Here is a 24,010-nt window from a genome sequence, read left to right as displayed (position 1 = left end):
ACATGAAGGTTTCCCTCAATAGTCCAAAAACGTTTAAGCTACAAGTAGTATTACACCATCCCACATGTTATTCCCTGCACCACTAGAGTATGTTATACTCTGATTATGCACATCAGTGAGTTTCAATGTAAAGTTAAAAATCATTAATAAATAAAACTGTATATAAATAAGGTATACCAATCCTATTGGATATCTGCCCTTCTGAACACGGGACACAGTCATAGCAGCAAGAGTGGATTGAAGCTCCTGGCTTTTTTCTGTAACCAGGCAAACAAGAGTCCACACACTTAGATTCCAGCATCTAAAGGAAGTGAAGAAACAAAAAAAGTCTCCTTGTGTGAAATAACATTGGAGATTCAATATTAGTGCATTGCAAAACATTACTGTATCGTCTTATTCATGGTTTCCAATGCACTTTAAAGTGCATGCAAACCCCAAATCTATTTTCCAGTAGGGCTTCCAACATAGTGTGTATAGTCTGAAGAAACTGCCAGGAACAACTCTTCTTATTTCAGGCTTCAACAACATAAATAAGGTATACCAGTCATATTGGATATGTGCCCTTCTGAACATGGGACACAGTCATAGCAGCAAGAGTGGATTGAAGCTCCTGGCTTTTTTTTGTAACCAGGCAAACAAGAGTCCATACAAATTCCAGCATCTAAAGAAAGTGAAGAAACAAAAAAAAAAAGTCTCCTTGTGTGAAATAACATTGGAGATTCAATATTAGTGCATTGAAAAACATTACTGTATCTCCTTATCCATGGTTTCCATTGCACTTTAAAGTGCATGCAAACCCCAAATCTATTTTCCAGCAGGGCTTCCATCATAGTGTGTATAGTCTGAAGAAACTGCCAGGAACAACTCTTCTTATTTCAGGCTTCAACACTAAGCCACCGCCTCACACTGGAGGAGAACTCATGGCAGACTTACAATGCTGATGATAATATTGAGGAAGTTGTTTTGTGTTGTCAGCCTGCTATAGGAAGTGCTGCTACTGGTGGGATCTCCGGGTAAGAAACTGCAAAGGATTCCCAAAAAAGAATTGCTTAAAGTGGTTGTAAACCCTTACAAACCACTTTGACCTACAGGTAAGCCTAGATTAAGGCGTACCTGTAGGTCCAAGAAATATCTCCTAAACCTACACAGTTTAGGAGATATTTGACAAAAGACAGGCACCGCTGTCTACGGCGCATGCACCGTAGAAAGCGGCGCGCAGGTGCACTGAGCGCGGCGCTGTTAACGGCTGTTAACGGTGATATGCTGGAGTGACGTCATTGTGGGTCTGTCAAATGACAGCGTCGGAGCAGTGAGACCCACCAAGAAGATGGAGGCTCCGTACACAAGGGGACAGCGGTGACTTCGCTGGCTCCTGTGTCAGGTAAGTGACACATAATGGGCTACTATGCAATGCATAGTAGTCCATTATGCTTTACTTTGCAGGGAATCAAAGAGGAACTAAACCCATCAGGGTTTACTTCCTCTTTAAGAAAACTGAATGCAATGAGACATGATGCCCAACATAGTGAAAAAAGGATTTTAGGTTTACACGCACATTGAAGTGTATTACAAAATATTTTTGTAACTGAATGGTGTCAGCCTTGCCCTCTTTTTTTGTTCATTTTGAACAAGTATAACACAATAATTCCAATAATTTCAATGGTATATTTAACAGACCAAACAGGAGGAATAAGGCTGGATTCACATCTATGCAGTTTTAGTGCTTTTTGCATTTTGCATTTAACATGGTTTACTTTAGAACACATTCTGTAGTGCAAATCTGCAAAATGCAAAAAGCACTAAAAATACATAGGTGTGAATCCAGCCTAAGAGAGTATGGGTTACATAGACTTGAAATCATTTTAACCTGAGAGACAGAAGTCATTCCCCATAGAGAGCCCTATAGTCCATGAGTGTAAGTAGGAAATTATCCCTACAATTTTTTTTAATTTATACCTATATGTGAAGGGTAGATAAGGCTAATATAATATTTGAAGCAATGAAGTTCATGGGTGATGCTAAGAAATGTCATTGCATGACTATCATTTTTACATATCTGGTGAGAAAACTGTACAATGGACGGCCAATGTCATGAAAAGTGAGAGCCACATGTTCTCCTCCTCACCGTATTATTCTCATCATCCCATATTATATTGGTGGGGTCAATGTGAAGTTGGTCTTCCTCTTTAGCCCATGGTGTGTATGAACCAACATCAGTTTTACTTGTCCTAAATTGGAGGTTAGACTTCATCCCATTTACTATTTTGTAGTAGAAAGGAAATTCACCATTTTCATCAAAGAATGTCATTCTCTCTGCCGTCTTATATGGATTTTTTATTTGTTTCACATATTTATGCAACTGGAGGACAAAAAATAAATAAAATAAACTCAAACAAGTTAAAGCTAAAGTTCAATTTGTTTATATCTTGCTTTCCCTTGTTTCTCCATCCCCATTTATCAACGCTTTTTTTTTAAAAATAAAATCTTTCTGTTTATATTATATGCCTTATTTTAAATTAAATTTTTTTAATAATTTCCAATAAAATACAAAGATAACAACATATATATTTAACTCAAAACAGTATATACTCTTATGCAATAATTATCGTTTAACCACTTGTCGACCAGCCGCCGCATTTTTTCTGCAGCAGAATGGCACGGCTAGATGAAAACTACATTATGTAACATTGCTTCGCATCTGTGGCCACTAGGGGCGCACCCGCTGCTCGCCCCCGGAGCCAATGCAAGTGACCGTCGATCGCGACCATTGCCGGGCTCCCACGATCGCTGGTGACACACCGAGAACTGGGATTTGTGTGTAAACACACCTTTCCGGTTCTCTGAGGGAGAAGAGACTGATCGCCTGTTCACACAAAGTATGAACAGCGATCTGTCATCTTCCCTAGACAGTCCCCTCCTCCCTTCAGTTAGAACACAGAGAAGGAACACAATTAACCCCTTTATCGCCCCCTAGTGGTTAACCCCTTCCTTGCAGTGACATTTTACAGAAATCAGTGCATTTTTATAGCACTAATCGCTGTATAAATGACAATGGTCCCAAAAATGTGTAAAAAGTGTCCAATGTGTCTGCCATAATGTCGAAGTCCTGACATTACTAATAAAAATCACGCAGATCACCGACATTACTAGTAAAAAATAATAATTAAAATGCCATAAAACTATCGCCTATTTTGTAAATGCTATAACTTTTGCCCAAACCAATCAATATATGCTTATTGTGATTTTTGTTACCAAAAATATGTAGAAGAATACATATTGGCCCAAACTGAGGAAAAAATATTTTTTTTAAATATATTTTTGGGGGATACCGTATTTTTCCGTGTATAAGACGCCCCCATGTATAAGACGCCTCCCACTTTTGCAACCCAGAATTAAGAAATCCATATTTTAAACAGGTAAAACAGAACACAGTTTTATTTAGTAATTAATGTTTACATACCAGTATATTATGCATCATATCACTTTATTCAACCTCTGTTGCATCAATGTTCTCTTCTTCGTCACTAGTTCCAGACAGAATTTCTTCAACTTCTTTTGCATCACTGCTGTCTTCTGCGTCACAGTCAACTGTCTCTCTGCAGCTCTATTCCCATGCTCTTTTGCATAGCTAACTACACTGAGTTTAAATTTTGCAGAAAAAGACAGTCTCTTACTTTTATTATTCCGTGACATCTTGGGCTCAAAACGCTCCGCTCTCTGCATCTGCGCAGTCTCCACGTCGAACGGGATCGTTTCTGCGCACTCTCCACCTCCGCCTCTACCTCCAGCTGACATCACTAACATATGGCTCATGATTGGATGAAGCCGTTCACAAGCTATGACCATCTACGCACCCACACGGCTCTCTCCCAGGCTGACTGACCGTGTATAAGACGCTGCTTAAATTTCAGTCTAACAATTTAAGGATAAAGTAGCGTCTTATACACGGAAAAATACGGTATTTATTATAGCAAAAGGTAAAAAATATTGTGTTTTTTTTCAAAATGGTTGCTATTTTTTGTTTATAGCGCAAAAAAAAACGCAGAAGTGATCAAACACCACCAAAAAAAGCTCTATTTGTGGAATAAAAAGGACGTCAATTTTGTTTGGGTCCAACTTTGCAAGACCGCAGAATTGTCAGTTAAATCATCACAGTGCCAAATGGCAAAAAGTGCTCTGGTCAGGAAGGGGGTAGACATCACTGCGGCATAGAGGGGGCACATGGACCACTTTGTGGAGCGATAGTACGCTTGAGCGGTCACGACGCAAACACCTCCCACGGGGGACACAGTTCCTGGCGCAGCCAATATGCCGCTCCACACACGGCTGCATCCCCACTCCCGTTGTCCCCGGACATCCAGGCACAGGAGCTCACACAATCAGCAGGCATTACACAGGAGGTAGTGGCCCTCCTGGGACCCATGCTGGTGGCCACAGTGGATGCAGCAGTACATAAAGGTTTAGAACAACTGCATATAGAGCTGCAAACACAAGCTCAAAGAATCACGCAGGCGGAAGACAGGATATCATTACTGGAGGATGACACCACTGTACAGTCAGCAACATTAGCTGCTGAAAATAGAGAATTATGGGAGAAAATAGACAACCTGGAAAATCGCTCTAGGAGAAAATATCTGCGCTTAATTGGTCTCCCAGAATCTGTAACAACAACCAGTTCGCCAACATATGAGCAAAGGTCATTCCAGAGCAACTGGGACTCCACATACCGTGCACTATAGAGCGAGTGCATCTCATTGGTAAGTACGCGGAAAACCAAGCTAAACCAAGGAACGTTATTGTCAAATATTTACACTATGCGGATAAAAATGCAAGCGTTCTGCCGCAACCGCTCCTTGTCTGTAGACGGAGCAAAACTACTACTTTTTGAGGACTATTCGAGGTAATGAAGCAGCGCAAAGCCTTCTCCACGATCTTCTTGACATTATACCACAACCAAGTCAAATTCTCTCTGGCGTATCCAGCTGTCCTACACATCCAAACACGCTCAGGAGAACATCTCACCTTCACATCGCCCGAAGAAGCAGAACGGCACATGGCAACAACCTGCTCTGGAATGGAACACACTGACTCCGCAGAAGGCTCCTCACCATTACTGAATGCACCACCCGCAAACTACAATCCAGTCCGAACAAACCAGTCGCTTTACTCAGCATGCGGACCGCACTGGTAATTGTTGACAATAAACTCTAGAGCATGAACGGCAGTGAACACAGACAAATGATGTGTAATATCTTTGTTATTTCTCTTTTTACACCTTACCATGTGTCTTTCTTCATACTGTTTAAACCAACAGCTTTACATAGTTAACCATTATGGGACTGTACCTAAATATGGATGCCAAAGAACTTTCCTTTCTTTGGCTTGATACTTATATTAATCATACAGTCTGCTCCTCTCTGATGACTAGGCTCCTTTGCAGACTATTGCGAATAACTGTTTGCCCTGTTGCTAGCGAGCTAACATCTCCTGCCTGCTTCATACACACCTGAGCATAATAACTCCCTTGGTCCAGGCCTAGCTTAACACTTAATTTTGTTTTAAGCGGCATGCATGCTTATATCCCCAACCTCCCTCATTCTTCTTGCCCCACTCGGCTTGAAGCCCAAATCATACCTCATAAAAAGGAGCAGGTGAACGGCAGGAGGCCATGTTACCTGGTCTAGACGAATGTGGAAAAAAATGAAGTACTTGGTGGACTACAGTTTTAGTATAATCCAAATTCTTTTTTTTTTTTTTTTTTTTTTTTACATTTGAAAAGGTTTTTATTCAAAAATTTAGTCAATACAAGAGAAAGTACAGGCGTGTACAACATCAAATGCACAAAAAGAAAAAATTGGACATAGACATAGGAGACCAAACATTCGCATAGAATACCAGTAGTAAAGTGTGAAACTGCCCCTATCTTTTGGCCCGGAGCCATACCTATGCGCAGATTGGTTACAGAAAACAACGCCAAACGGCACTCGAAAAGTGATAATACCAAGCTGCGAGCAACAACTGTACTTCTTGGGAAAATGGAAATGCAGGGGGTAAAGAAGAAAGAGATAAATGGTAGAAAGAGAGAGTGGAAAGAAGAGAACCATATGCATAGTGTGAGATTGTTCATTACATAGGAGCATCATCTAGTAACCTATGAAAGGTGGCAAGTAGGTCGATTCCATCGACCAGTCAATTTTTGGCAATTCATATGCATTCCTCTGGCGAACAAATCATCCAACCAGATATTTATATTCTTGAGAGTATCGGTACTCGAACCAGGGAGACCAGGTTTTATGGTATCTTGCTACAGTTTCCTCTGATTGTGCCTTAGTATCTTCCAATTCACAAATATGGGAAACCTTTAACAACCATTCCTTCAAAGAAGGGGTGTGCGTGGTTTTCCAATATAGAGGTATAAGCGACCTAGCCGCATTTAATAGATGCCTTGATAAGGAATTTGCGTGCTTTTTCAAAGAAAAGTCAGAAATGTTAAGTAGACAACATGCAGCGTCTAAGGTAATGACGGTCTCCGTGATTCGATGCACCAGCCTCTTAACATCATCCCAAAATGTACTTATTTTGTCACAACTCCACCATACATGAAGCATAGTACCCCTTTCCTGCAGACAACGCCAACACATATCACTGGATTGGGGGTACCATTTATGAGTCTTGTCAGGTGTGACATACCAACGGGTAAGTACTTTATACGCAGTTTCCTGCAGTCTTGTGCTGATAGAGCATTTGTGGGCTAATATACAGGCCTTCTCCCATTGAGCGTCTGAGAAATCTATTTCTAAATCTGCCGACCACCTCTCTCTGAACATATCTCTCGTCCCCGTCGCCAGGTGTTGCAGCCAATCGTATGCTGTAGAGGTAGTTTTTGATACCTGTTCCCCTTTAAGGCACACCGACTCCAACTCTGTAAGTTCTCTAATAAAATGTTCCCTGCGTGGTGGTTTGTTAACAAAGGATCGTATTTGAAAATACGCCCATAGGGGCAGAGAGGGGATGTCATTATCCGACTTCAACTTCGCGAAGTCCTTCATCACCCCTTTATCAAAGCAGTGCATAGCTAAAAGTGGAAGTCGTTTGTCGGTAGGCCTTAATGTTTGATTCCCCAGTCCTGGAGCAAAGTCGGGGTTATGTTGTAGCGGAGTAAGCGGGCCTCCAGGGGAAGAGAGCATGTTTAGCTTGGACAGTTGATGAAAAATTTCCAGGGTGGTCCCTATTAAAGGGTGTTTCGTCAGTGTCGGAGGGTATGTGGCTTTCGGAATCCACGGGGAGAAAGGCAGGGGTACTGGGACTGAGTCCCTCTCTAGCGTCACCCAGTCCTTTATTGCAGCATGACAATGCCAGTCCACAATTCTCGCAATATGGGAAGCTCGGTAGTAGTTCCGAAAATTAGGTATTCCCAGTCCACCCAAACTCTTGGGTTTCATTAGTAAAGAGAATTTAATACGGGGCGTTTTATGGGCCCATATAAATCTCAGCAATATGGCCTGGAGGGATCTAAAAAAACTTTGCGGGATCCTAATGGGCAAGGCTCGAATTAGGTATAATACCCTAGGCAGGACATTCATTTTGCATGTGGCCGTTCTTCCAAACCAGGAAATAGGCTTAGTATGCCAGTGTTGTAAATCTCTGTCAATGGTCTTAAGTAGAGGCGTGAAGTTACGGGCGAAAACAGAGTCTATCTTGGGTGTTAGCCACACTCCTAAATATTTAATGGCATGGGACACCCACTTGAAGGAGCTATTCTCCATCGATCTGTGCAATATAGGAGCTGGTAGAGTAATGTTCATCGCCTCCGACTTAGAGTAATTAATCTTGAGATTAGAGATGTACCCATAGACCGAAAATTCCTTCACAAGTGATGGTATAGACATGTGTGGTTCAGTAATGAAAAACAGGAGATCATCGGCATAAGCCCCCACTTTGAACTCCCTTCCTTCCACCCTGAAGCCCCGCACTGAGCTGTTAGCCAAGACTCTCCTAATAAAGGGTTCCAGGGAGATAATAAACAACAGAGGAGACAGGGGGCAACCCTGTCTCGTGCCATTCCTTATGTCTACCCTGTCCGATAAAGCACCATTGATTTTAAGTTTAGCTGAAGGATTCTGATACAGGGCTGTTATCCAGCTCATCAAACAAGGTCCCAGTCCTATGTGTCTACATGACTCAAACATGTAGTCCCAGGCTACTCTATCGAAGGCCTTCTCCGCGTCGGTAGACAGGAGAAGGCCCTCGATGTTTCGCACATGGGCAGCGTGTATCAAATCCAAGGCCTTGGTGACATTGTCCCTAGCTTCTCTACCTGGCATAAAGCCAACCTGGCTCGGTCCAATCAGTTTACTGAGGAAGGGGGACAATCTCGTTGCAATTATTTTCGCCAATATCTTAACATCTAAGTTCAACAATGAAATCGGTCTATAACTTGCGCAGTGTGTGGGGTCCTTGTCCGGTTTTGGGATGACTGCAATGTGTGCAGACAAAAATTCAGGAGGGACCCTACCACCTTTCGTCAAGGAGTTTAGCGCCGAATGTAAATGTGGGGTCAGGGTGTCCATAAATGTCTTATAATAAATGGCAGTGTAGCCATCAGGCCCAGGGCTTTTACCCGTTTTAAGTCCTTTAATAGCTAATCTGATTTCTCCCTGGTCTATAGGGGCATCCAGTATCTCCGAGTCCTCCTTTGCGAGTGAAGGTAGACCCGATCCCTCCAAGTAGTCCCATATGTTTTGAAGTCTCCCATTACCCATGTCAGGGGGCCTATGTTGTGGCGGGAGGTTATAGAGTTTCGTATAGAACTCATGAAAATGTTGGGCTATGGCATCAGTCGTTCTGTCTAAACGTCCCTCCTGATTCCGAATTCCCGGGATGTCTGTCTTGGTGGTGAGGTCTCTCAGTGCCCTGGCAAGTAGGCGGCCCGCTTTATCCCCCTGTCCATAATACATCTTCTTCCGCAGAAATAAAAGTCTCCTGGTCTGCAGGTCCAACGTCTGTCGGAGGGCCAACCGGGCCTCAAGAAGCTCCTTCGCTGACCTCTCCGACAGAGATTGTTTGTGAAGAGTTTCTAAACGTCGAATCGTGTGGGTGAGTCTGCTTATATCTTTCTCCCTATCTCTTTTCCTTTGTGCCCCTAATGACATCAACAACCCCCTGACCGTACATTTGTGGGCCTCCCAGATCGAAAAGGGGTCCATACCTGGGGTCACATTGTGCTCAAAAAAAAAAAAAAAAATTCCTTCAGGGTCGATTCAATTTTGGGAAACGAAGATGGGTCAGTCAACAGGGAGGAATTCAGCCTCCACATAGGTGTCTTTTTAGGAGTATCAAAATGATTGAGGCTAATGGAAATTGGAGCGTGATCGGAAAGAGACTGAATTCCTATATGTGATTGTTGCACCCTGTGTAAGTCTCTTTGGGTAATAAATACATAGTCAATCCTAGAGTGACGGTCGTGAGGAATCGAGTAAAACGTAAAGTCTTTGTCGGATGGATGTAAGTAACGCCAGGCGTCCACCAAATCCAGGGAGTGGAGAAGAAGCTTAATGGCCTTCAGGGTATGGAAGGAAACCGCTGTCTTCCCTGTGGACGTATCCAAGAGAGGTTCCAGCGGGATATTGAAGTCACCCCCTAAAAGCAAACAGCCCGTCCCAAACTCTTCAAGCTGTCGCACCAGCGTTCTACAGAACGTCAAGTGCGAGGCGTTAGGGAAATATACATTGGCAAGCGTCGTAGGGACCCCTCCGAGGGTACCCTTAAGAAAAATAAACCTCCCCTCTGGATCCACCTTTTTGTCTGTGAGCTCAAAGGAGGCTCCTCTACTTAGTAAAATGGAGACCCCCCTGGATTTGGAAGTAGCATTAGTTGCGTGGTGTGCATCTGTGAAGTAGGGGTCGGTGAGCTTAGGGACCTGACCCGTTTTGAAATGTGTCTCCTGTAGGAAGACAATGTGCGGTTTACCTTTTTTCAGTTCCCGGAGCAGGGTAGAACGCCTCTCCGGTATATTCAGGCCTTTCACGTTGTGAGACACTAACGTCGGTGACGTGCCAAGAGCTGAGTAAGCCATCTGTAGGGACAGAGAGAAATGGTAGGCTTTGCCTACAGTCACCACCTGCAAGACTCAAAGATTATTATGTTGAGACACTCCTACTATATCTATTTTACAGCGGCCAAGAGAGGCAAGAGAGAGCTACAGAGAAGGAAATAAGGACAGAAATAGAAAAGTCAAAGTAAAATGAAGGGTTAGAGGTAACGACCCCCGGTGGCCAGTAAGTCGGCCAGGTAGGTCAAAAATCCGGTACCCGGGAGGGGAGAAGAATCCCCGCCCAGCCACCGGGCCACGTGTGGGAACAAGGGAGACACGTAGCTTCAATAGCAACCGTTGTCAGATGCAAATAAACAGTAACGGTGTGGTATACTAATAACATGTAGAAGGAAGCCAAGCCTTGGCCCCCTGTAGCTGGTATATCAAGCGTATAAACATCTCTGCCATAAAAAAAAAGAGATAAAAATATATATAACTTAAACGAGTAGAACAAACATACAAGCATAAAGAGAAACTCAGCACAAAGCAGTGACCCGATAAAAATGAAAGTCGGATACCAAGAGGTGCAGCCGGACAGGGAGGGGAAGACAGCCCGTTTCCCCCCCCCCCAAACGGCCCCCCCCGTGCAGCTTCCCCGAGCATGTGCCTCAGGGGCGAACCCCCCTCCGCCCCCCAAGTCCTATAGGTCTCACCCACGTGCGGGTAGTAAGTGTTCGTCCATGGCCAAACTGCAACAATGTGTCAACTGACTTAAAATCCCCATTGTTCAGGAGCAAATCCCACCAACCACCTAACCAGAACTCCCGTAGTTCATGTGGGGTTCTCAGCCTTCCTTCCATAGCAGCGGGGTTGGATAGCTAGGGAAACACGACCCAGAGAGCCTTGAATACAAACCTAGAGCATGGGGAAAGAAGCCCCCTGGGCGAGTTCCCAAAATCAGAAAAGTCATAGGGCCTTAGTGGTGCCAAGCTCCAGTGAAATCTGTAGTCTGGATCAAAAGGTCTCAGGGGAATCGCGTAAAACAAAAACAAATGTGCCCAGGAAATATATGGTGAGGGCGGACCACAACAAGGGGGGGACACGATCACAGGGGACCTTAGTGCCAACAGTTAATCATCTGGTGGTGGTCTAGAAGAATGCGCTCTGCTGCGTGGGGTCCCTGCGCCCGGACCATCCTGCCAGGCTGAACGCTGCTTTTTGGCGAGGCGCTTGTCAGGTGTAGTTAGAGGAGAGTGGGGTGGACTTCTCTCTCTGGGCGGTAGGGAGAACTCCTGATACCAATCCGGGAGATCCACAGGGTCAAGGTGTAGAGCATTGCAAAACTCTGGGAGATCGCTCGGAGTGCGGAGCAGGTATTGCTTGCCATTGTGTGTCACTGAAAGAGTAAAAGGGAAACGCCAGGTATAACGAAGATCTCTCGCTTTGAGTACATCTAGTAAGGGGCGCAAGGCTCTGCGGTTTTTCAAAGTTATCTGCGAGAGATCCTGGAACAGTTTAATGTTCTCACCGTTAAACACGATGTGGTCATTCCTGCGCGCCTTAAACATAATCTCTTCTTTTAGCGAAAAGTTCTGCAAGCAGCATATAATGTCGCGAGGTGGTTGAGCATCGGGTCCCCTAGCTCGGAGGGCTCTATGAGCCCTGACGAATTCGATGGCTGAGTCCTCGGGTCGTTCTAGCACGCTGTTGAAGACCCTCTGGAGGGCAGGCATAATCTGGTCAGCAGTCACCGTTTCCGGCACTCCACGGACCCTAATATTGTTCCGTCTCCCCCTATTGTCAAGGTCCTTCATGTGTCTATTCAGGTCAATAAAGTGTTGAGCATGTGAAGAAGTAACTGTATCCAGTCTGAGTATTGCTCTGTCTCGGAGCTTCCCCGCAGTGTCCGCCGCGGCCATCTTTTCTGTTAGAACCAGCAGATTGGTTTTTAGGTCCGTTATGGCCGCAGAAAAGGATGCCTTGATGTCGGCAGCGAAGCCGGACATGTCTGCATATGTGAGGGGGTGATCGGGACGAGCAGGTCTCCTACCGTGGTCCTCTGAGGCCGACTGAGAGTCCTCACTGAGATCCCCGTCCTCGTGCGACGGCGCCATCTTGCCACCTTCCTGGGCCCGCTGAGCGGCTGTTTGTTTCTGGAAGATCTCCGAGATGGATCCTCTCGCAGACACCGCCGTGGATCTGCGGGATCGTGTGTGCTGAGACCCGCGGAACTGCTTGTTCATCCTCGCTAGGCTTTCGGCAGAGAGGTGCTAAGGGCCTCGGGCTTGACGGAGCTCCTCGTTCAGGCTGCCATCTCCGCCGCGCGCCAAGCCACGCCCCCTATAATCCAAATTCTTATTATGTTATATGTTGTCAAATGTATATTTATGGTTACACAATGTTTAACTTCATACTTTGTGCCTTTAGCCCTGGGAGACATATAATATTTGGGTGCCCTTTTGATTGATTAAACAGTGTCTCGGGGGAGTTTCATCCCTTATACCAAGCTCAGAACATCCTTATACATCGGACATGGCCTCAGGAATCAATGGGAATCACCTAAAGATTGTATCATAGATTGAACGTCAGGAGCTTCACTCTCCAAGTAAGTGCATGATGGTTCTTAGACACCTAAAGCGTCTGCGGGCAAATGTGGCACAGCTGCAGGCGACACATCTGTCTGCAGATGATCTGACATGTCTCAGCAAGTTGTGGGTGGGAACGGTCTACAAGTTGCCTGCAGTGGGACGCAAAGCCGGAGTAGCCATCCTACTGCACAGGAACCTGAATCATGCCATCAAGGACATAAGAACAGACCAGTCTGGACACAAAATAACGATTCATATGACTGTAGCTAGCTAACACATAGCTATTACTAATATCTATGCACCAAACTCACCAGACTCTGCATTTTTTCAAGAGATGATGGCCTGGTTGGTGGCAGTACCAGAGACTTTACACTTAATAGGGGGAGACTTTAATTCAGTCATATCCCCCGCGATTGATCGTATGGGTAAAATAACGTGTAGAGGGACCAGCAGTGAAAGTTTAAACTTCTCCCGACTCCCCTAGCACAGTTAATAGATCAGATGCAGCTAATAGATATCTGGCGATTATCACACCCGACTGATAGGAAATATACCTTCTATTTCCCCCCATAACTCTGTTTCCCGAATCGACTATTTCTTTGCATCACCCGCGCTTTCACAAATGTTACAAGATCCGGAAATCAACCATGCTAGAATTTCAGACCACAGCCTCATTGCAATACAAATGATAAACATGCAACCCTCATCCCCAGTACAAATGTGGCAGTTTCCTTCATACCTAGCGGAAAACGAAGGCTTTCGCTACATGTTGCAAACATCATGGGCGGAATATACTTCAATTAATGCAGCGTACCTCTCAGACCCATCTCTCTTCTGGGAGGCTGGAAAAGCCTTCCTACGAGGAAAAATCATTTTGTATACACCCAGTTTAAAAAAAATGGCAAACAACATTACATGCGAGCCAGCGAGACCCTACGCTTAGCACACAAACGACTAATGCTTAAACGTACGCCCAACAATATTCAGACTTGGAGAGCAGCTAAGCAAGAATTTGATCTATGGTCAGAACAACAGGAGCTAGCCAAAACCTCTTATTCCACTTAATATTTTCATAAATTTGGTAATAAGGTGGGCAAACTGCTTGTGAAATTGTGCACGGAGACAAAACGACCCACCCATATTCGTGCTCTGAAAAATAGCGCATGGGTACTATACACCACTCCCACAGATTGCGCGGTGGCCCGGCAGAAGAACCGAAGAGGGGGACAAGACTCACAAAGTCGTAAGAAGAGGGCGGCAGCGAGGAAGAAAGCCGGGCTCCTCCGCTAGTAAAAGAGCTAGAAGAAGATAGGAGTCCGGCGAGAAGACCCCCGAAGACAGAAGACCCCCGGAGCTGTGCAATAAACTATTTTAACCCTTGTGTGTTATTTTTTTTGTACTTTATTTTACAGGTGAATGGGTAGGGGTACATTGTACCCCATACTCATTCACATAGGGTGGGGGGGCCGGTATCCGGGGGACCCCTTATTAAAGGGGGCTCCCAGATTCCGATAAGCCCCCCGCCCGCAGACCCCCGACAACCAACGGCCAGGGTTGTTAGGAAGAGGCCCTTGTCCTCATCAACATGGGGACAAGGTGCTTTGGGGTGGGGGGGCCTGGTACGGCTCAGGAGGGGGGGCGCTCGCTTGTCCCCCCCTTTCCTGGCCGGCCGGGTAGCGTGCTCAGACAAGGGTCTTAGGTGGCCCTGGGGGGGACCCCCATGCCGATTTTTTTCGGCGTTGGGGTTCCCCTTTAAGTCCATACCAGGTGGCGGGGCCAGCGACGTCTCCTTTGCGGGCCCCGCCTACCTGGAGACACGCTCGAAATGAGCGGACTTTCCTCCGCGTGTGTGGGCGAGTCCGTTCAGTTCAAAAGTACGGCGGATAGTACGGCGGACTTAGTACGCCGTATTAGTCCTCTGAAAAAGTGCCATGTGTGGGCAAGTAGCCCGTTCGGAAAGTCCGGCGGACAGTCCGGCAGGAAGTCTGCCGGACTAAATCCGCCGGATAGTCCGCTACGTGTGTAGGCGGCATTATATACAGGCCTCGCTGGGATCCATAGTCCTACAGAGGAGGATTATAGCAACTGATACTAGGCAGGCATAAGTCCTCTCTGCTATTCCTTCTCAAGCCTTGTATCATAGTTATGGAAGCAACAGCAGGATCATCTTTAACTCAACTTTAATTACTTTACTTCTTGGATTACAATTTATAAGAAATTATCATAGCTAGCAGAAGACAAGAAGACTAAAGACTGAGTACTTTTGATGAGATCTCACAAATAGCTATAACAGTAGGGGGAGCTCCCTTATATTGATATTGCTTATAATTGCTATATCAAAATTCATTGTTCTGTCATTCTATGATGGGATGACAGCACATTATTGTAATCACCTGTTTGCCAATATATACAGTAAAATATACTTTGGTTAAGTACCCCGTTGTGTGGAGTATTGTTTTCTCCCAGCAAGTGGAGCCAGTGGATCCTGAGGTGACAATACAGATAGATTGTGAAAGATTATATTGTACTGTATTGTATTGCACCACAGGTGTGTCAAGGGGACTGAGTTAAGTTAGTGGGGTTTATTAGCAGAGTGCAGGCCCAAATCAAACCAGCAGCTCCTTTGGGGGTTAGTGCTACAAGGAAAGTGAGGAGGTACATAAACCTCATCAAGGTATTAGTTCAAGGGGGGAAAATTAGGCTCTTGTGTAATGTAAATGTGGTGTGGCAACACGCAGGTAAAGTCACCTGGTTGTATCCAGGATGGGAAATATGTGTGCCCTAGATTCAGGCTTTATGCAGACTTTTACAATTAGATGGGAAGAGTTAATGAGCCCAGCTGAAGTAAGTGGGCTCATTAAGACCTCTACAAAAAACCCCAGCATGCTTAGGGAGATGCTCCATCCTGGAACCAGTTTTGTGTTGTATAGACTGGGGAGTGTGATATCTGTTCTGTGCGGTGAGTTAACGCCTGTGTGGCAAACTTCTACAAGGCTGCACTCAGTTTTTAGACAGGGAATCTAAGTGTGAAGTTAGAGGTCAAGCTGACCAGGATTTATTTTCATGTTTTATTTTTGTTTGGCTGTTATATGTATCACTGCATGTAGCATAAATAAACCGCATCTTTTGTTTTTTGCACCTCCAACGCTGTCTGCTGTGCCTGATTTTGTGTTGTGAACCCATCCAGGGGGTCACACACACCTGCTGCCGAGCTAACCCCTCACAGTTGGTGGAGAATTTTGGCAGTTTTTTTTCAATTTTTTTTCTATTTCGAAAATTTTTATTGGTAACAGGAGCAAAGAATACAGAGATAACAGCCATATAGTATCAGTAGAAAAAAGAAAACAAATAAAGAGCAGGAGTCTGATACATAACACATAATGCCAGACAGAGTACATCATGGGCACATATTAACACACATGACGGTCATTCTAGACGAGCTCATAAATCAAGTCCCAGAGCTGCCACGGGCTCCAATGGAGGCCTGCTACGTGACAGGACCAGGACCCTCACGAATTTAACAGTCAAAATGCAATTTGTTGCCAACTCGCAAGAAACAGTGCAAGGACATAAACGAGACTGCTAATGACCTATGTTACCTAAGTAGGTATTAAAGAGATAAAGGGAATAAACACAAACAGAGGGCAACAGAGAAGGGGGGTAGAGAAAATGAAGAGGCACGAAGATCGGGAGGGGATGAGGAATAGGATAGCTAGAAGAAGGAGAAAAGGAGAAAAGGCAGGAGTGTTAAGAAGAAGAAGGGGAAGGAAAGAAGGAAGGTCGGCCGACTCACACCAAGAGAAAAAAAAAAGAAAAGAAAAAAAAAAAGGGGGGGGAGGGGGGCAAAAGGTATACACGTACGACTGGACCAAGGGGTATGTATGCTTAGGGGTTCAGTAACTGTCTGTCAAAGTGTGGTGGCAGGTAATGGTCAACCCAGGGTTGCCAAATTTTAGTGTGGCGAGGGATCTTGTCCAAAACAGTGGCTTCAATACGACTATGGATCATGGCCTGTGTGACCCGATTTTTCACTTCGGTTATATGAAGGACTGGGCTTTTCCACGCTTTGGCAATTGTTTGCTTAGCTGCCGTGCTAAGCTGCAGTGATAAACGTATCTGTGCCGTGGTATGAGAATCCGGGTAAAAATTCAAAAGGGCCATTGCAGGGTCAGGGGTTATCGGTTTCTGAAACATAGTGGATAGCATTTGGAATACTGTTGCCCAGAAGCATTGTGCTACAGGACATGTCCACCATATGTGCATGTGAGTACCTCTTCCGCCGCAATTGCGGAAACAATTTGGTGAGTAGGACGGCAGGAACTTGGCTATTCTATCAGGCACTAGGTACCATCTCATAAGCACTTTGTAACTGGCTTCAAGGGCAACAATATTGTGTGATGAGATTTTTGTGTTGTGCCATACACTGGACCAGTCCTCCTCATCCATGGTTAGTGACAAATCTTTGATCCATTGTTGTGCGTAGGTCGGTAGTGTCGTGGACCGGGAGGTAAGGTATTCATACAATTGAGATATAACGCCCGGTGCGTGAGGGTCGGAGTCACAAATCTTCTCAAATATGGAAAGAGCATGTGTCGTCACAGTTTGATCGATGGCCCCCCGCACGAAGTGGGAAATTTGGAGGTAACGAAAATATTCAGTGCTGGGAAGTTTGGCTTGGGTTTGGATGGACCGGAATGTCTTGAGAGTGCCCCCAGTCACTAAGTCACAAATACGAGTTAAATCTGCCTGGGCCCACGCCCGGAAAGAGGCAGGTTCTGTATATGCCGGGTAGAAGTGTTTATGGCCCAGGAATGAGAGGAGCGGGGAGTGTCGGGATCGTAGGTTAAATTGTTTACTTAAACTGTCCCAGAGTTTCAGAGTGTGTTGGGTGATGGGGTTAGTAATGGGATCCCGGGCTGTGCGGGGGAGCCATAACAGGTTCGCCAAAGGTGTCGGGTGTATGTCTATCGCTTCCAGGCTAACCCACAGAGGGATCTCAAACTTAGCATGGTATAGAGTCATTTGGGCCAGCTGGGCTGCATGGTAATAATGAGAAAAGTTAGGAACTCCCAGTCCCCCCCACTTATGATGGCGGAGTAATACAGATCTTGGCACCCTAGGCCTAATGGATCCCCAGACGAAGCTGAAGACCCGGCTCTGGATAATACGATGAAAGTAGGGGGGCACTGGTACAGGGAGAACCCGATAAAGGTATAAAAGTTTAGGTAAAAGGGACATCTTGGTGGCAGCAATGCGACCCATCCATGAGATATGGAGGGAACTCCAGTCGTGAAGTAAGGAAGACAGGTATTTCAGCATCGGGATGTAGTTTGTACGAAAGAGGTTTGCTGGGTCACTAGACAGTTTAATACCTAGATATGGGATAAAGGAGTCAGACCATTGAAAGGGGAAATTTTGTTGCAGAAGAGTGACAGTATCCCCCGGCAGAGACACATTCAGAGCCCTTGATTTAGCTTGGTTAACTTCCAAGCCAGAGATCTGGGCAAACTGATCGAGGAGGCGAAGTAGGTTGGGGATGGAGGTGTGAGGAGAGGTGACAAATAACAAAGCATCATCTGCAAACAAGCACAATTTGTGCACAGTTGATGCTATCTCCAAGCCCTTAATATCAGGATTCACCCGTATCATCGCCGCCAGTGGCTCTATAGCCAAGGCAAATAATAGTGGGGACAAGGGGCAACCCTGTCGAGTCCCCCTCTGTATCGGGAAAATTTGGGAGCGAAAACCTGAATACTTAACCGAGGCGTGAGGATCATTGTACAAAGATGCAATCCATTGGAGGAAGTGTGGTCCAAAACCCCAACGCTGCAGGACAAAATGTAAGTAAGGCCAGGATACGGTATCAAACGCCTTTCTAATGTCTAGAGACAAAAGATGCATGGGGATGGAACGCGATCTCGCTAGGTGTTGTAGCAATATAACACGACGAATATTATCGCTGGCCTGTCTAAGAGGGATAAACCCCACTTGATCCTTATGGACTAATTTGCCGATGAGTGGATTAAGACGCAGCGCCAGGACTTTGGACAAAATTTTTATATCCACGTTAAGCAAAGATATTGGGCGGAAGTTAGACCACAAGGTGTTATCGGTGTTGGGTTTGGGTATCATGACAATGGACGCGGCGAGAGTGTCTCTGCCGAGGGTCTGCTGTTTCAAAAGGGCATTAAAAGCGTTAGCTAATAGAGGGGCCAATACGTCAGAGAACTTCTTGTAGTAATTGGCAGGCAAGCCATCAGGGCCTGGGCGTTTACGGGCCTTAAGGGATTTTATAGCTGTGAGTACCTCCTCTACGGTAATCAAACTGTCTATTGATTCCCTGGAAGATTGCGAGAGTTCGGGGAGGGGCAAGTCCTGAAATAATTCATTCGCTTGTTGGGGGTGAAATTCAGTTTTAACTGCATACAAGTCAGCTAATTTCTGTCGAAACTCGGAGAGTATCTTGATAGGATCACTAGTGTGTACACCCTTATTGATTTTGAGACGTATAGGTTTGCGCATTCTATCAGGCTGACGGAGGCGCAGGGCCATAAAGGTGTCAGGTTTGTTGGCTCTAGTATAAATTGTATGATTATTCCTACGTAAGATCTTATCTGCTGATTCCGCTAGAAGGAGGTCTAGTTCAAGTTTAGTTTTTTCCAGGGTCAATCTATGGGGTTCCGTAGGTGATGCTTGAAATTGGAGGAAGTGGGAGTGATAGTCTGATTCTAGCTGTAGTTGCCTGCGTACTCTATCCTTCTTGAGGTGGGTGGCAATTGATATGCAACTGCCCCGAATTACGGGTTTATGAGCCTCCCAGAGGAGAACCGGGGAGATCTCGGGGGTAGTATTGTGTTGCAGATAGTCTGTGAGGGAAAAGCGAATGTCGAAACAGAAGGGTTGACTAGTGAGGTGTGCCTCGTTCATGGACCAGGTTCTATCTGCAGTCTGAGGGATCAGCGAGGATACCGTAGTAAGCACCGCACAGTGGTCCGACCAGGGGATTGGGCAGATTATGGACTGGGTCACAGTCGGGAAGGTAGCTACTGGGGTAAAAATATGGTCTATTCTAGAGAAAGATTTGTGTGGGTATGAATAAAAGGTGTAGTTACGTTTGAGGGGATTACATTCTCTCCAAGTGTCAAGGAGGGAAGCTTTCTGTAGTTGTTGACATAATTGGACTGAAAGGGAGTGCTGTTCTGGAGCGTATGGCGATTTATCAAGATGAGGGCGCAGGGTCAGATTAGTATCCCCACAAATAAAGAGTGAGCCTTTGCGATGCATATTAACAACTTGCAGGAGGTGTGAGAAAAAGGGATTTGGGTTTCCATTGGGTGCATAATAGGAGACTAGAGTGGTTTCAGTGTCCTGAAGTAAGCCCACAAGAATTATATAACGTCCTTCAGGGTCTCTGATTTCCAAAGTGGGGGTGAACGGGGAGTTGCGGTGGAAAGCTATCAAGACCCCCCTATGTTTAGTGCCAGCCGAGGCCGTGAAAACTTGGGGATAACTGGAACTAAAAAATTTCGGGGTATGGGACACAGCATAGTGAGTTTCCTGGAGGGCTACAATGTTAGCTTTCAGGGATGCGAAATTACGGAAGGCTTTAATCCTCTTATTAGGGGAATTGAGACCCTTAACGTTAAGGGACAATATATTCAGCGGAGCCATAAAAGTTGGATGGGGGGAAGCTTATAGGGCATAGTAGAGGATGTGGGAGTCGACCGACCTAAGGTAAGTAGGGGGAACCTTACAGGGACAGGGAAGAAGAGGTAGGAGAAGAAGAGGGGGGAAAGGACTCTGCGTATAGGGCGAGCCATGAAAGGGTAGAGACACACAGTAGCCAGGCTAAATCGCCCAACCAAGCAATGCTCAATCTCAGGGGCCAAAAAAAGATGGTCCAAGAGAAGGTGCATTGAAGAACAGGGGAGCAGTGACAATTCCCCGCCGCCAGCGGGAAAAAAAACGTTTTCCATAAACATAACATGCATGTCATTCGTGGAACACAAAATAGGCTAATATTAAATGCAGCATAACAAGTAAACCACCCAAGCTGTCAACATACTGAATAAAACAATAATAAAAAAAAAAAAAAAAAACATATAACCGAAATCAAGAAGAATCTTTGAAAGGGGTGTTGGGGGACCTAAGGGGGCAGAGTAGGGAGGAAAGGATATGGGAAGAGGGAGGGGGAAAGTCCGAGGGGAGGAAAGGGGAAGGGAAAAGGGTATCAAGGGAGGGAGGACAAGAGGTGCAGTGGGGGGGAAGAGGAAAAGGACAAGGGGAGGAGGTTAGGAGCGGTCAGGGTAAGGAAAGGGGGAGGAGAGAGGATAGAGGGGCAGGAGGGGGGGCAAGGGGGGGAAAAAATTGGAAGGCAGAGGGGAATACAGTGGGTACAGGATTGATGGGTAGTCTCTATAAACATAAGTCCACAATCATAGTTGCGCAGTAACCTGGAACCTCTGAATAAATCATGTACCAGTGACTGTGGGAGCCACTTGTGATGTTGTAGAAAAGCAGGGTAGTAGAGAGGTTAAAAGGACAAAAATCAAAAGGTAAATAACATAAGATACAACAAGTTAAGCCACATTATATGTATAATGGAGAAAAGAAATATTTTTTTTTTTAAAAAAAATAAAAAGTCATGTGAAGAAAAAAGAACGAGTCTATGGAAAAAGGCTGAAAAGTACCGAACCATATAAGGATTATAATGTGTAAATGTCGGACTATAGAAGGTAGTATACAAAATGAGTTCGAACCAGGGGGACAGAGGACCGGGTCAAATTGGAATGTGGTCTACTTATAAAGTAAGGGTAACCAAACCTTCAGGGGGGTATCAGGAGTAAGTTAGGCCAGGAGATGGTATCACGGGCCTGTTGAGAAAAAAAAAACATATGCGGAGAGAGGGGACCAATTCGGGGAGCCGAAGCTCAAGAGTCAGCAGGGGCTTATTAGGAACAGAAAGAGTACATACCATCTGGCGAGTTCCAAGGTTTCGGTGGAAGGAGAACTCCTAGTAGGAGAATCAGTGACTCCCTTCCTCACGGTAGACCGAAACCTACAGAAGAAAAAGGTAAGAGGGACAAAGTGATGCGCTTACAGCTAAGCGGGAAGTAGAGATAACAAACCCAGCATCTTCAGCGTGGTGGACGGGATTTAGGTGTAGCGATTCTGTCTATCTCAGGCCTCGATGGGGTTCCCTTGCGGATGGAGGCTGGGCCTGGCAGAAGGCGTTGTGGTGTATTCAGGTAAGGGTGAGCTGCTGGGCGGGCTGGAGTGCGAGGGAGGTTAGTCTCGGACTGATGGTCTAGAGGAACGAGGTGAAGAGATTCCAGCAAGCGTTGCAGGGAGTCCGGGGACGTGCAGGTGTGTTGTTGGCCCTGGTAGGCAAATTGGATGGCGAATGGGAATCGCCAGGCATACTTCAGACGGTGCTGGATGAGAATCTGCAACATCGGCTTCATGGCCCGGCGCTTGGCGATAGTAAGTGGAGCCAGGTCAGAGAAAATTTGATAAGTGTGACCCTGGAAGGTCAGTGAATCCTTATTGCGTGCTGCAGTGAGGAGGTGCTCTTTGGTGCGGAAAAAGTGTAATTTGACAATGATGTCACGCGGTGGTCCATCGGTTTGACGACGGGTTAGGGCCCTGTGAATTCTGTCGAATTCCAAGCGTTCAATTGGTGTACCCGGGGCCAATTCTTGGAATAAAGCTGTGGTGAAGGATTGGACGTCCTCTATTGATTCGGGGACCCCCCGGATCCTCAAGTTGGATCTGCGTGAGCGGTTTTCCGCGTCTTCCAAACGAGAGAGCAGGGTGGCGTTCTCCTCCCGGAGAGCTGCAAATTCTTGCGTGTGTTCATGCAGCGTGAGCTCCATGTCATCGACCCTGGTCTCTAGGTCTGCAGTGCGTTGGCCAATTTCGCGAATTTCCCTAGAAAGTCTGTCAGTGATTTGCTCTGATGTGGTTTTCAGGGCTTTCTGGAGCATAGACTCCATGTGTTGAAGGAAGTCACTTTGCGACATACCTGCTGATGTTGGCAAGGGAGAGCTGGCGATCGCAGGTTCCTCTTCCGCACGATCGTCATCGCTATCAGAGTTGTCTCTGCTAGGTATGGAGGCTGCTCTCTGGCTAGCAAGGGCCTTCGCCGCCATCTTGGATGAGGCGCGGGCGAGAGCTTCCTTGATCGGCTTCGGCTTATTCCTACCCTTATGGCCGGTCAACACCATTCCACCCGGTGCTCAGTGAATTCAGGGGGTAGTATGTCCGAAATAAGGCGTTAGGTCCGGTTCGGTACGCTAGTTAGGTCCCGATGTAGCGGCGAGGAGTGCGGAGCACTAGCGGGAAGCGTCCTCCATGCTAGGCTTCGCGCATGCGCCCCCTTTCAATTTTTTTTAAAGGCCAGCATGGAGGAGATACTGAGACAGCTGGCTCTAGCAAATGCCAATCAGCAGCAAACAAATGCGGCTTTACGAAAGAGCCTTGCAGCTCAACAACAGAGCCTTGCAGCTCAGCAGAAAGCTCACCTGCAGAGTCTGGAAGCTCAGCAACAAGCACAGCAGCAGTCTGAAGCCCGCTTTATAGACCTGTTGCAGAAGCAAGAGCAGAGTTTTCAGCAGAAAATAGAGACATTAATACAGCAACGTCCGCAGACCAATGAAGCAAGTGGTTACAATAATACCGCATCCTTTGGTGTGAGCCGTTTATTGACAAAAATGACTGTAGAGGATGATCCGGAGGTGTTTTTGACCACATTTGAAAGGACTGCTGAAAGGGAAAAGTGGCCTAAGGAGCAATGGGCTGGACTGGTGGCCCCTCTGTTAACTGGGGAATCGCAGAAAGCTTATTATGACCTAGAGCCTGACCAAGCAAAAGACTATGTGGTGCTAAAAACAGAAATATTGGCACGGCTGGGTGTCACCCTGGCCGTCCGGGCTCAGCGTGTGCATAATTGGACTTTTCAGGTTGGAAAACCACCCAGGTCTCAAATGTATGATCTCATTCACCTGAGCAGTAAGTGGCTGCAGCCAGAGACTTTGACCGCACCAAACATTGTGGAACGTGTTGTTATGGATCGTTTCCTGAGAGCTCTTCCTACTGCCATCCAAAAATGGGTAAGCCATGGAGATCCAGAAAATGCAGATAAACTTGTGGATCTGGTTGAGAGGTACTTGGCTACAGAGAACCTGACCACCTCTTCCAGGGACTCACGGACTTTCCACCCTAAGAACAGATCATTCCCAGTGGCGGGTAAGATGACTCCAAGGGGTGAGGGTGGAGAGAGTGAGAGGGTGGGAGTTCTACCTAAGGTCTGGCGGGAGCAGCCCAGGAAGCCCATGCTGCAAGAGGCAGCGAAAAAGATTATTTGCTACCGCTGCCGGCAAGAGGGACA

The 24,010-nt window shown here is 46.1% G+C and overlaps 1 protein-coding gene across 1 annotated transcript in view; it reads right to left on the bottom strand.

The window, feature by feature from the left end:
- Window positions 1–24,010, bottom strand: part of LOC143941156 (vomeronasal type-2 receptor 26-like) — a 111,309-nt gene that overhangs the window by 14,824 nt on the left and 72,475 nt on the right. Inside the window, exons 4-5 of the mRNA XM_077463182.1 lie at window positions 2,126–2,359; window positions 178–301 (exon numbers count right to left, since the gene is read on the bottom strand). Coding sequence (XP_077319308.1) covers window positions 178–301; window positions 2,126–2,359 — 358 coding nt within the window. The remainder of the gene's footprint in view (window positions 1–177; window positions 302–2,125; window positions 2,360–24,010) is intronic.

The sequence above is a fragment of the Lithobates pipiens genome, unplaced genomic scaffold (genome assembly GCF_037356315.1).
Source record: "Lithobates pipiens isolate NorthernLeopardFrog02 unplaced genomic scaffold, aLitPip1_a1.2 Scaffold_3, whole genome shotgun sequence".
Classification (NCBI taxonomy): domain Eukaryota; kingdom Metazoa; phylum Chordata; class Amphibia; order Anura; family Ranidae; genus Lithobates; species Lithobates pipiens.
This window is presented reverse-complemented; position numbering and strand designations above follow the sequence as displayed.